Here is a 14,043-nt window from a genome sequence, read left to right on the forward strand (position 1 = left end):
GTAGTAACTGGGGCCTACGTAATAAACTACACGGGCCCCTGTTACTACAGTAACAGTATACTTACCCTCCTCGCTCCTGAGTCGGGTCTGGGCGCAGCGCAGGTCTTGATGCCTTTCAGCATCACAACGTTGCGCCATTATGTGAACTGCACACAACGTTGTGATGCTAAACAACAGGACCTGCGGACAGTGCCTGGAGCAAAGGAGGACCCCTGCTTGGGAGACCCAGCAATGCAGCTGAAAAATGGGGGCCGTCGGCCATGAAGAGAAGTTGGTAGTCCAAGAAGAACTTTTGCACCCGGGCCCCAGAGCCTTTAGCTACGCCCCTGCTGAGTATAATTGTATGCTGTCTGGGATAGGGTAATTCATAACTCCATAAAATATGTTACTGGTTATCAATTCCTGTACCGGCTCCAAAAAGATAGAACAATTCTGGAGCCGAGACTGCTTACCTAACTAGTGAAGAACTGTGCAGGCCATGGAAACAGGAACAAATGTAACTTTTTTTATTTATTGGTGGAAGTGGATTTGATATTCTATAGAATTCTTTTATTTCACTTTTGCTTGTTCAGGGTTTGGTTGACTTCGCCTGTTCAAAGAAAGAACCTTGCTATAATGTCTTATATTTAAATATGGATGAGGTCCAAACTAAGAGACACACTTGGACCAGTCAGCTCTCCTCACTTGTATGTTTTAATAAATTCTTGTATTCCCCATAAAATAAGAATACTGGAACATCTTTCTTAAAACTCGCCATTCCTCTGTTATTCCTCATAGAAATGTATAAATAAATTGACAATTGTATGCTATCATTCCTGTTGTTAAATGGCTTGTCCATATACAGTCTGATACGGTCAGCACTAATTGGACAGTGTCAGCGTATGTAGGGACACACTCCCAACTGGTAACACACAGTTTTCAATTTATTTGTACATTTCAGGGAGGAATAACTGAGGAACGGCACGATGCGCATGTCTAAGAAAACATGTCCTAGAATTGTTATTTCATGATGAATACAATTACTTACTAAAACTGACATGTCCGGAGAGGTGACAGGTTCTCTTTAATTGTATGTAACAGATTACAGGGTCTGCAATTGTTGAACTACATTCCTAACAACCATTTTATACAGTATGTATAATATAAATTTCATAACATAAAAGCAACAAAGATAAATGGAACATTTTGCAGTATTCACTGAGCTGTTGACACTCTCATTATACTAAAAAAAATGTTTAATTCAGTATGATTAAATAAATGAGTGCATAAAAAAAGAGTGATTAGAATTTAATATCAAACACTTTATTACATTGGAGTGCACTGGTCAAATGACAATTAACAACGATGAACAGGATAAAGAAGAAAATTGTGTTACTCTAATTCATTAATATTAGCAACTTACAGTGAAAAAGACAACATATCTATCTCCAAATACAGTATCATACAAAAAACTGAATGTATGAACATCACAGAAAAAAAAGCTTACAGATTTATTATTCATGCTGTACTAAGCCATGCACATGCACCCGTTGGTATTCCTGATTCCCCATATTATCCTTAATGCATTCTGGAGATCTCAGTCTGCAGTCACGACTAAGCACAAGCAGGCATCAATGGTGGGTGAGATATTAGAAAGTGTATAAAAACCCACGCAAGGCAACAACGTCTGTGCATGACTATAACCTTTAAGTAAAACACTGGGGCTTTCAACCTTTCATCAATTAGTAAATCTCACCCTAAACCAGGGTTGCTGTTGTGTGCTTATGATTCACCCGCCGCTAACATCTAATTGCTTGAAATCCATTTAAAAGGCTCAGCAATACCTCTCTGTGTGCGGCATTTCACTTTGCACAGCTAACAGACTGTGGCATAATTCATATTTATATTTGCATATTTTATATACATTGATTGCATTATAGCTGAGAATAGATTCATCTACTTGCAGAGAGAGATAGTACTTTGTAGCTTGCATATAAATGAAGAACGCTATAGATATTCCCAGCCAGGGTATAAAATATGACAAGTGAGGTCAGAAACAAAACTGCTAATAATATATTAGTCATTGTAAATATAAAGACTTTCAGAAGTAGTCCTTTTATTTTAGGGTTGTGCTGCTTGGTACCTGATCAGGTCACTGTCCATGGTGCTGACGACAGCCCTTCTGATGCTGATACCTAAATACGCAAGTGTTCAACTTGGCTCAAATAGACCTATTTAGTCACCCACAGTATATGCAGGTAACTTCATGTTGCAATATACATTGGTTACCTGGAAAATATAGGTCAACACATCTATAATTACATCCTATGCATAAATATTACTTCCATTTATGCAGTAGAAGGGGACTATGCCAATCTAAGGATAGATTCCTAAATTTAAAGTGCAACTCCACTCACCTAAAAATATCACACTGTGGCTCAACCAGTAGCTCAAGAGTAACATATGGCTGTGTACTCCCCTCCTCCCCTTAGAGGCAGCTATAGACACATAAATATGGACACTTACAACCTTTCTATAAGCGAGAAAGCATGGAGCCTAACGTTAATGTCATTAGGGTCTTATGAGTAAAAGGAGGGGGTGGCATAACACCACTGTCATAGGCACCGAGTACATATTAAAATCCCTGTATCAGTAAATTGTAAATGGCCGGTACACCTTTTTGCCTGCTTAGCAGAGCATCACTAGAAGTAGGTTATGTAAACTGACACTAGGTACTTAACAACTGGTAATGTCTGCCACTTGGCTTCAGGATTATTAGACTTTGTGGCCACACTTGACATTTAACTGGCACTTGACACTACAGTTTACACTGATCCATTGTACTTGGGACTTAGAGCAGCAGCTAAGAAAATTTGGAAAAGGAATCAGACTGAAGGACACATTTAGCAGATGATCAACTTGGTCATCTTGTCTCGCAAAAAGTTTTTAGGTCTTGCAGTAACTCATGACCTATTTTAACATTGTTTCAAGTGTTTTAAGTAGAATTTTTTTTATTATATCAGTTTCTGGGATGACAACCATATTGACTGCCATGACAGCTCCCAAAGGGGTTGTCACCCAGCTTTTCAAGTCTCCAGAATGGAAAATGTATTTCTACTTATAAAGGGATAAAACCATAGCTAACATGTCTAGGCTATATATTTGATTTGCTGTTTAGCACTATAGAAAAGCTGGATGACAACCCATGGAACTCGTAATAGTGGCTATTTTGGTTGTCACCCAGTTTTTCTAGAAACACAAATAACAAAGTAATGGAGTAATGGCTGAATAATATATATCAAATTTTGACAGATGACAATTGAAGTTTTAATATTTATTGATACATTTTTATTTGAAATTAGTATTGCTTTACCTATTTTTTTATGTTGTTAGACATTGATAAAAGGGTTTTCCAGCTTTAAAAAAAAAAAACTTCTGGCTAAAATAACAAGTATGCCCATACTCCCCTGTTTTTATAGATCCCAACAACTAAACAATTGGTTTTCAGAATAGCAGCAGTGCAGGTTATACAGATGCAGTAGTTATTATTTTATTATGTGACATCTGCTGTCAGTTTATGCAGGCATGCACCACATCTGAAAGAAATGAAAGCCCCCCAGTTGATCGAGAAGTTTGAAGGTAAATCGTCATACTGATTGTTTTATTATAATAACCATCCTAAGTGCAATGACGTTTGTATAGGAAGATAAGTTACACAATTCAGTGGCCTTGAAACTCTATATGAAATCCTGTTGTCATGACTGCTCTCAGCCTGTATTTAACAAACTACCAAACAAAAGAGTAATGAAATAGCGTATATGTGATATAGAAAAACACAATTCCTATTGCATTATTTATGCCTACCTGTAAGTAGTGGTACCCTCGCTCTTTTCCCTTGGCCTCCTGAAGCATAAGCATCTTGTCCTGGTGATGGCTGCCTGAGCTGGGATAGGCTTCCCGTGCCTGACTGACGGTCATTGTGTGCCACGTGCTCCTTTTAAGTGTCTGCCCATCAAGGGACATAGACATTCCAGCACAGGCTAGGCATTTGCCATCACCACCTCCACCTTTTAGACTCTTCAAGGTTAAGTCTCTGAAGGCACTTTCAGGAGTGTCCACTCCAAAGGGAGCTCCATGCTCCATGGCATGACGAGCTGACACCAGAAAACTGCTGTCGCTGTCAAGGTTGTCATCAGAGCTCCACCACCCTGCCATCTTTGATCGATGTTTAGGGTCAGACTTGCGATCTTTACTTTTACTCCTCTTACTGTGTCGAGGCTGGGAGTGCTGGTAGCCTTCTCCTCCACGTCCTTCATACCTGGTACCATTGTATTCCCTCTTAGAAGGTGTCTCCAGGGAGTGTGATTTGGCAAACAATTTTTGGACAGAGTGCACAAGGTGGCGAATGCGACTTGGGCTCTCACTGCGCTGCTCTGTGGTGCTGGTTCGTTGGTATTGTAAAGTGTGAAAGCCATCATGGTGCAGGGGTAGCTGTTTCTCAAACTGGTCCAACAAAGTAGGTGGCAAGCGATTTATCTTACTGGAGTTGTGAGCAATGGCAGCCATACATTCATCACAGTCGAACTGTTGAGGGTTGTGGTGCATTCTGGGGTAAGTACCACCACTCGAGGACCGTGGTTCAGGCATGCTCACAGGGCAATCTGGTGTCACGCCGGCACTCCTAGAAGGGCAATAGTGCAGATCAAGGGAACAAGACTCAGAGGCGCTGCGGGGATAAGACTTGCGGAATTCTGGGCCGTGGTGAGGGAAATCCAATGCTCTTTCTCGTGTTTCTGGGATGCAATGGCATGGAGGCTGTGATTGGCTGCCTTCCCCATGGTAACCTTTCATTCTGTTAATACTGAACAAGTGGCATATTTTCTGCCCCTCCCATCTTTCTGGGATTACCTATGACAACAAGGAGGCATAAAATTAGTACATAATAATCCAAATTTATATTTACATGTGGGGAACACAATCTAGGAAATATAATCTTAAATAATGAGTATAGTTATGCTACTTATCAAATATACAATAATGTAAACATTTACATTTAATAACTGTCACTTAACAGACAAAAAATATTTGATCTCGTAACACAGTTTAGCAAATTAATATATCAACCAAAAAGCATTGTTCAAGCCTCAAAAATGACGTGAACTTCATAAATTAAATCAGTGTTTTTGGAAGACCTGTGATATTTATGTAAAATATAACCTTATTCTAAGTGAACTTTTTTGAATTATTGGAAAAGAGCAATTGGGGTTTGATGAGACAAGATAAGGCTGGTTGATTTACCACAAAGTGTCCCTTAAGGAAAAACTACACTTTTAAACAACATTTTACAGTCTTCCACAGTTAAAATTGTAGCTAACTTTTAAAAGGGTTGTCTGCTTTTGACAACACCTACTTGTTAGAAGAATCCCCTTGTCAATAAGCTGATCATAAAGTGTCCACCTACTGGGAATGCCAATGATCAGCTGTAATCTGTAAGGTAAACTGGTAGTAAGTGTTCAATTTCCCTGCAGTGCCACCACAGGAGAAATTATGTATTACATAGTGCCCATTGAAATCCATGATCCATGATCTTTGTAACAATAATCCTGAACAGAAGATCATCTTTATTAACGCAAAGTTCCCTTATATGGCACTTGAAGATAGTTTTTTAAACTGTACAACTCCTTTAAGGGACATTGTTAATATTTTACTTATCTTGTACTGATTTTGAGTTACATGATGTTATCTTGTTCAGGAAAGTAGGACATCAGATGACAGTTACACAGTTAGAGCTATGCAGTCGCATAGAGATAAATATCTGCCTGTATGATAAGAGAATTGCTACGTTTTTGAAGCCTACTCAAACCTTTCTGTAGATTTAAACAGAAATGGCGGAGAATACACATAAAAATACACTTTTCTTGTGAAAATTTATACTGGGTGATTGATTATTAAAAAAGTTTTTGAGACTATAAAGATACCCATAGATATTAGGTGCCTATCACCTGATCATCCATTTTCAGCAGGGTCAGGCTTTATGTCTGTTGGAAAATTCATGGACAACATCCAATAAACAGATGAGCTGAGTTTTTGATGGATTTCTATAGTTTTGCAAGGGTACACCAGTGCTTGAGCTGTCTGGCAACCCTCAAAGACGTGAGAGTGACATGCTCTGGTGAACTTGCGTATAGAGGGATTTTTCAAGAAGTCAGATAGTCAAACGATCATCTATTGTTCATTTTACCCTAATAAGCAAAGGAGAGATGGTGTCTAGTCTCAGTATGTGGGTGTTAAAGGGGTTATCCGGGAAGAGACATTTTTTTCATAGGGGCTGCAAATTAATTAAATAAAACAAAAAAGCAATACTTACCAATACTTCAGCTCCGGTGGCAGTCTTGGTGCTTGTGTACATGTAACAGCTACAGCCAATCAGAGGACTCAGCGGTCATATATTGTATTTCTGGTATTATGCCAGAAATATGATTCGTCACCAGAGAGCCCCGCTGAGCCCTCTGATTGACTGCAGCGGTTACATGCTACGTGCAAGTAAACAAGCAACTGGACTACCACCGGAGCGACAGCGCTGGATTGCCGGGAGCAAGGATAGGTAAGTATTGTTTTTTTGTTTTATTTATTTAACTTGCAGTCCCTAAGAAAACATTTTCACTTCCTGGATAACCCTTTTAAAGAAGTGTGCCCATTTCTTCTAAATATATTTAAATAAACATATAATGTAAAGATGTAATAATTAGTTATATGCCTTTATTTAGAATTTTGCCAGATCTCTGCTTTCTCCTGGTTCTGTACCCCCCATAAACAGTGCTCTCTGTAACGGCTTCTCGTCCATGCAACGTCATGTCCTGGGGTGGGGTCACTTGTCCCACACGTCCATTGCTCTATGCTCCTTCGGTTTTTACTGCACATGTCCCAAATTCCCTGCCCAGCTGTTGCACAGTAGAAGCAGTGCATTTATACTAAGTTTATTATTTAGTAAACTTAGTATAAACGCAATACTTGCACACCAATTTTCCTGCCGCCATTTATAAGAAGGTGGCCAGCCCCTTTAATATAAATCCAAATCCTATAACATCACACTGTGTTATATCATAAGTAGTCTGGAACAATAATATGTGCTTGATATATTCATAAACAGGACTTGTCAAAATTTTGTACTAAAACCATATCCATTATATCACTAGCAGCCATAAAACAGACCCATCAAATCTAAGAGCTCACTTAGTTATCAAGTGTGATTTTGTTATGTTCCATTATCATTGTGTGGGAAGGTCACAGCTTTATATAAAATTATTCTCCATAAAAAACTTCATGCAGTTGAGTGTGTACGTGTATTATGTTCGCCATAGACATTTAGAGAGACTATCAGAGGCACAACTCTTAGTCATCTGATCATACTTTCAGCCAATTGTATAACAAATAATAAAAAAAACAGTCAGAAATTACGAGATGCTGCAGGGCCAATTAGTCAATCGTATCATAAATGTCAGGTTATGACTGTAAATAAAATCTTCAAAAATTTTCAAAAATTAAAAAAAAATCTGCTATTTCAGCAAAGGTCTATCTCATGTCTTTAGGCAGTCTGTCATATTTTTGGTGTGGGAATTGTTGCCTTTTGGTTTGTTGAGGTAAGAATAGTTATCTCTTGTACAACCCTGCTTGTGAAAAGATGACCTTTATAATCTTCTTCACAAGAAACCTCCTCAAAGTCCCTGAGAGCAACATGCCCAACATCTGCTGCTTCTTCCCGTAATTTATTTAATGAGCATCTGTCATCAAAATGCAATTTTATATTGTGCACTACTATTATTTTTTTCCTGAATTCCATCTGTTATCAAAATTACCCAATATTAATAAAGGTTTCTGAACCCGCCAAGCCCTCTTATATAGCCTACCAGCTTCAGCTTTTAGATTCATTCATAGACAAGCCCCTTAGACTCATTCGCACCTTATTAAAATTTCCTGAAAAGTGAAAAAAAATATTGTATGACTGTGAGCTGGATTATGTATGGAACTCTATTTATTCAATTCTCACTATATTAACATTTTTAATTTTGTTTGATTCTTTTCATAGAGATAAGGCACTTATCCACAATACAATACACAATTGCATAAGAACAATATCATAATTATAACAACAGGTAGAGGATTCACTACCCCTATTAACCAGATTCAACTTAGCTAATATTCTGTTAAAAAAAAAAAAAAATTGAAGGAAAAAGAAAGAACCTCCCACTCCACCTCCTCACCCGCCCCCTTATATATATATCCCCCTATCTGCTCCATATCCTCACAATAAAGCTTTAAATGTCTGTGTCTCCTTAAATGAGGAAATATTTTGAAATCTCATCTTCTGTTCCCTTTTTTCTGCAGACAATTTCTCCATTTTATATAGTGCTGTCATTCTGGAGTCTCAACAGCTTTCTAGTACTTAGGAATTACTACCCTAACAGATATCAATTTCATATATTTTTTCCAACTGACCTTAGATTCCAAAAATATTAAAAGGATGAGAATACTATCTTATTTCCACATATTTCAGTATATTATCGCGGGAAATCAAAATCTATTGCAGGGTCTGCAGATGATGGGATTTGCAGTGGGGCTAAACCAGGGAGAGATGTCTAAGGAGACCCCATGTATTCCCCCTTTAACCTCTATACAGGAATTTATACTTCGCTGCTGGGGCACCACAAGGCGCTATCCCCAGAGTAGTCTCCCTTGGCCAACGTAAACAGGCATAGTACAAAATCAGAAGACAGAATGCAAGGTCAGGTATAGAATAAGTCACGGCAGGCGGCAGACCAACACTAACGAGGATAGCTGGCTTGTGGCAACCAAGCCTTAATAGCGGCGTCGCTTTTTGATCCTTCGATGTCGGCTCTTCCTATCATTGTGAAGCAGAATCCACCAAGCATTGGATTATTCATCCACTAATAGGGAAAGTGAGCTGGGTTTGGAACGTCGTGAGCCAGGTTAGGCGACCTCAGGGAGGACAGAAACCTCCCGTGGAGCAGAAGGGCATCTGGATGTGACTAAGCAAACTTTTCCCAAAGGTCAGGGCAGGCGACAGGCAAGGATAGTCATAGGTACAGGCAGAGGTCAATCATAGAAAAACCAAACAAAGTATAACACAGGGTATCTCCAGCAAGCTAGCCAGGAATTTAATTGCTCAGGCAAGGACAGAAAAAAGGAGGTACCTTTTATATTCTGGAAAGCTGGATGGAAGTGAAGGAGAAGAGCGGTAGTGATGGAAAGCGCATCCAGCCCAGAGAGATGGAGGGACACGGCGACCAGAAGCCAGAGGACGCTGTGGAAGGGATAGTATATGGCGTGGCGGGGAGCAGCAGCCATTTTAAATATATATAATATAAATAGTCTTGCATGCTGGATAAACACTTGTTTGTTTTTGGACTGCAATAACTTAAATAGTATAAATATTTTGATGCAAATAGAAACCCCCGATTAGCACAGATCCTGACAATTTGTGTTCCAGATGCAGGCAACAGCATGGCAACTGGTTTTGTTTGAGGACTAAAAAGTGGCGTATGTCCTGGGTAAAGTAGGCGGCTGTACTACATAGCTAGTCTAGCGCCATGAAGGAGCTAGTTATGCAAATGGTGCAGGCCAACATGCGACAGCACCACGCAATGGAACAGCAACGGTAAATCCATACAGAAGCTTTGCAGGCCCAAATAGAAGCAACCACTGTGCAACTTCTGACCCAGCAACAAGTAACCGTTGCGCATCTGCAGGCCCAACAACAAACCAAGTTGCAGCAGCAACAAATGAACCAGTTACTGATGGAGCAAACTGCTGCGCTTAGAGAGATTCAATTGATCCATCCAGAAAAAGTAGAGGAAAGATCTCTTGAGACTTTAAATGCGGCTATGCAAGGTGCCTTGCAAAAGATAACACCAGATGATGACATAGAAGCCTACCTCACAGTGTTAGAAAGAGTTGCTGAACAAGAGAAGCTCCCGGCTGGTGAATAGGTGGAAGTTCTCGCCCCTTACCTGACCACTGAACCTCAAAAATCCTATTATTACCTCAGCAAGCTGTATGCCAAGTACTATTCAAAGCTGAAGGAAGAGATTCTTGCTCGTCTAGGAGTTACAGCTGCTGTACCTACAAGGAGGGTACAGATTTACAGCATGGACAAGCCTGCCAGGTATCAGGTGTATGACCTTGTCCACCTGGCGAGAAAATGGCTGGAACCAGACTCCTCTGCTCCTGCACAGATTGTGGGGAAGGCTGTGAACTGTTATATAGCCCTTTCTGCAGATTTGCAACTCTGGGTAAGACATGGAGACCCCAAGGACCTACCTCTGTGAAGTCCCTGCAGCACAGTCAACTCCCAGGAGCGCCAGACCTGTGAGATCTGGTAAGAAAGTTCCATTTATTGGGGGAGAGTGGAAGAGTGCCAATAGAGGGATAAGGGTTCTAGGGGTTTCTCGTGGGGAAAAGACTGGTGGTTATCCCACGTGGTTAAATGGCCCTAGACTCCTTACCAAGAACTCCAGACCTGACCTAGTGTTGGAGATGCCATGACGTGGGACATATTGCTGCCCATTGCCCACTCACCTCAGAGCCCATGAAGTGAGACGTCAGTCACTGTTTGCGGAACTAGTGTGTGTTGCATCTCCAGTACTAGAGACTGAGCAGCCTCAGATCTGCAACATTGTGATGAACACTTGTCCTGTCAAGGCCTTGTTGGATTCAGGTAGCTTTGTATACTTTGTTCTTGCCAGCTTAGTAGCTGGAGACTATATTGCTGACAAACATATGAGTGTGCTTTGCATCCATGGAGATACGAAGGCTTTTCCCATAGCCCTCACTAAAATTGAGACTGTGTTTGAAAATGTCACCTATAAAGTTGGTAAGGTAAACAACCTAATGCAAAGAGTGATACTGGGACTAGAAATTGTGGGGAAAAGGTAAAATCTCTGAAGACGGTGTGGTAAATGTGCCTTCCTCTGTAAATGGGGCAAAGGTTGATTTGTTGACAGGAATTTATAATGACGATGACAATTTTCCATTGCAGGTCTTAAACTGGAGAGGAAGATCATCCTCCTCGACCAGATCAAAACGTACCTGATTTAGAGGTGTTCTGAGATAGGTTTTGGACCGTGCAATTGAGAGACCTACGAGAAGATTTTACGGTCATAATTGATGTGCCAAAAAATGTGCACAATTTGCCATTACAATGTTCTCTTGTATAGAGCTACTAAGGTTAACAGTAAAATTGTGGAACAGCTTCTAGTGTCTAAGCCATACAGACATGTGGTACTTGAAATGTTTTCTGGCCAGGATTATATAAGGAAGTGAAGAAATACTTTGAGTCGTGTCCCACATGTCAGATAAGTGCCCCAATGCCACACTTTTGTAGCCTTTTGGTTATGATTACAATTATTGAGGTACCATTTGAGAGGATTGGTATGGATTTGGTGGCTCCCATTGCCAAGTCAGCCAGAGGACACCAATATATTTTAGTCATTATGGATTATGCAACTCGCTATTATGAAACACCACCTCTATAAGTATTGTTTTATATGTTTTCCTGAACTGGTCTCCCTAAATAAATCCTTACTGTATATCACCCAAACAAAACCCTAAAACATATGTTGAAAAAGCTAGTAGAAAAAGATGGCTGCGACTGGGACTGCTTTTTGACTTACTTGATGTTTTCCATTAGGAAAGCTTCTATAGGGCTCTTTCCATATGAATTGGTCTATCGCCAACACCCACAAGATTTACTTGATAAAGCCAAGGAAACATGGGAGACAGAGTCTACCCCATACAAAAATAAGTACGTGGCGCAAACGCAAGACTATATTGCTACAGAAAAGGGCAATTGTAAAGGAACATTTAAAGAGGACACAAGAGGCTCAAAGCAGGATTTACAATTGGTTTGCGAGAGTCAGGAATTTCAGTCCTGGGGATAGAGTCCTTATCTTAGTACCCACCCTAGGAAGTAAACTATTGACCAATTGGCAAGGCCCCTATGAGAATGTAAAAAAGTTTAGTTAAGTAAACTACAAAATACACCAACCAGGCAGAAGAAAGTATTTTAAAGTTTATCACGTAAACTTAATCAAGCCCTGGAAAGACAGGAAATCCTTGGTGGCCTCAATCACTGTCAAAGGTAATTTGCTGCAACCAATCCCTCCGGTAAAAATAGGTGAGACAATTTCAGTGTCACAACAACAACAGACGAGGCGAAAGAAAAAACTGCCTTTTCAACCCCAGATGGGTTGTTGCAGTATGTAGTGATGCCGTTTGAGTTTGGAGCCACATCGTGACTATGCAGCTGCCTATCTGAACGATGTGGTCATTGTTAGCTCGGATTGGGAAAGTCACCTCTGTAAAGTTCAGGCCATACTTGATTCCATAAGTGATGCAGGCCATAGAATAATCCATAAGAAATGCGCATTTGATAATGTACTTGAGCAGGAAGTTGACTCCTGCTGAAAAAAATTATACAATTGTTGAGTGTCAATGCTTGGGTGAAGGAACACAAGGAGAAAAACGCAAGGGTGACTAGAGGACTCCTGCCCCTACAAAATTGTAATTTTGCTCTGGAACATAGGCTGAGTAAAATACAGACTTATGCTGATGCAGTCTCTGTTCTGGCAATGTTTGCTTGGTGGCTAAAAACCCTCCAGTCTAGAAAAGAGGGGAGGGGGTATGTAATACTGCAGCAGGAAAAGTACTGGAGGGGGTGTATATATCACTAAGTTTGCTGAGATGGATGAAATAAAGGAGTCCAGGAAAGCTGAGTTCACTCAGCAAACTAGGTCTATTAAATGTGTGTTCTGGTACTGGATTTCTATGGAATGACAGGCAGGATTGGTAGTCAGACCAGTAATTTCCTTCTCTACTCCGGTTCGGGCGTTACCCCTAGTTAGCTTGTTACTGAGCCATAAAAGCTTTGCAGTTATTGCAGAGGATCAGAGCCTTGGGAATCCACCCAAGGATAGTGTGAAAAGCATGATCCAAGGAACACTGTACTTCTGATTTATTATAGGTGAGGAAACTTGTTGTTTAGTTAGTGCTCAGACAAGAAAGGTATTTGTTTTGTTTGTATGCTGCAAGTCTTGTGTGCTGGATAAGTACTTGTCTGTGTTTGGACTGCACTAAGTGTGGACTCTAAATGGTATTGACATTTTGATTGCTGACTGCAACTTCCAATACGCACATATCCCGGATATAAATATATATATATATATATATATATATATATATATATATATATATATATATATATATAAAATAAATATAAATATATATATATATATAAATAAAATAAATATATATATAAATAAATATATATATATATATATATATATATAAAAAATAAATATAAATATATATATATAAATAAATATATATATATATATATATATATATATATATGGACATACTATCAAGCGGCAGCCTTGGCTATGGAAGTCCCTCTATCTCTATTACATCCCCACCATCTATCTGAGTGAGCTTAAAACATTCTAGTACATTCAGCTGGACATTTGTATCAGCATGCTACTATTTTGTAATTTTCTTCTTGTGCGCTTGAAGAGCTCGAAATCTCATGTACAGTGCATTAAGAAAGGATTCCCCTCTTGGTGTTTTTCCAGGTTTTTGCAGCCTAAAATTAAAATGGATTTTAAATTTTATTTTATTTCATGAACCTGACAAAATAGTTCATATTGTAACCGTGGAAGTAAAAACTGAAATGCTGTAAGTGCATATGTATTCACCCCTTTGCTATAAAACCTCTAAATAAGGTGTGGCCAAACCAATTAACTTCAGAAGACACTATGTAAAATCAAAGCGTCACATGATCTGTCACATAATGTCAGTATAAATACACCTGTTCTGAAAGGCAGCTGAGTCTACAACACCACTAAGCAACATGAAGACCAAGGAGCTCTCCAAACAGGTCTTAGACAAAGTTGTAGAGAAGTATAGATCAGGGTTGGGTTAAAGAAAATAAATTATATCCCAAATTTTGAACATCCCACAAAGCACCATTAAATCCATTATCACAAAATT

The 14,043-nt window shown here is 39.5% G+C and overlaps 1 protein-coding gene across 7 annotated transcripts in view; it reads right to left on the bottom strand.

Annotated features, from left to right (window-relative positions):
* DLGAP3 (DLG associated protein 3) overlaps positions 1-14,043 on the bottom strand; it is a 487,940-nt gene that overhangs the window by 234,352 nt on the left and 239,545 nt on the right. For all 7 annotated transcript variants that reach the window (XM_075853349.1, XM_075853348.1, XM_075853347.1 and 4 more), the window contains exon 3: positions 3,844-4,887. In XM_075853349.1, the coding sequence (XP_075709464.1) occupies positions 3,844-4,830 (987 nt within the window). In that variant the 5' untranslated portion in view covers positions 4,831-4,887. The remainder of the gene's footprint in view (positions 1-3,843; positions 4,888-14,043) is intronic.

The sequence above is a fragment of the Rhinoderma darwinii genome, chromosome 2 (assembly GCF_050947455.1).
Source record: "Rhinoderma darwinii isolate aRhiDar2 chromosome 2, aRhiDar2.hap1, whole genome shotgun sequence".
NCBI lineage: Eukaryota > Metazoa > Chordata > Amphibia > Anura > Rhinodermatidae > Rhinoderma > Rhinoderma darwinii.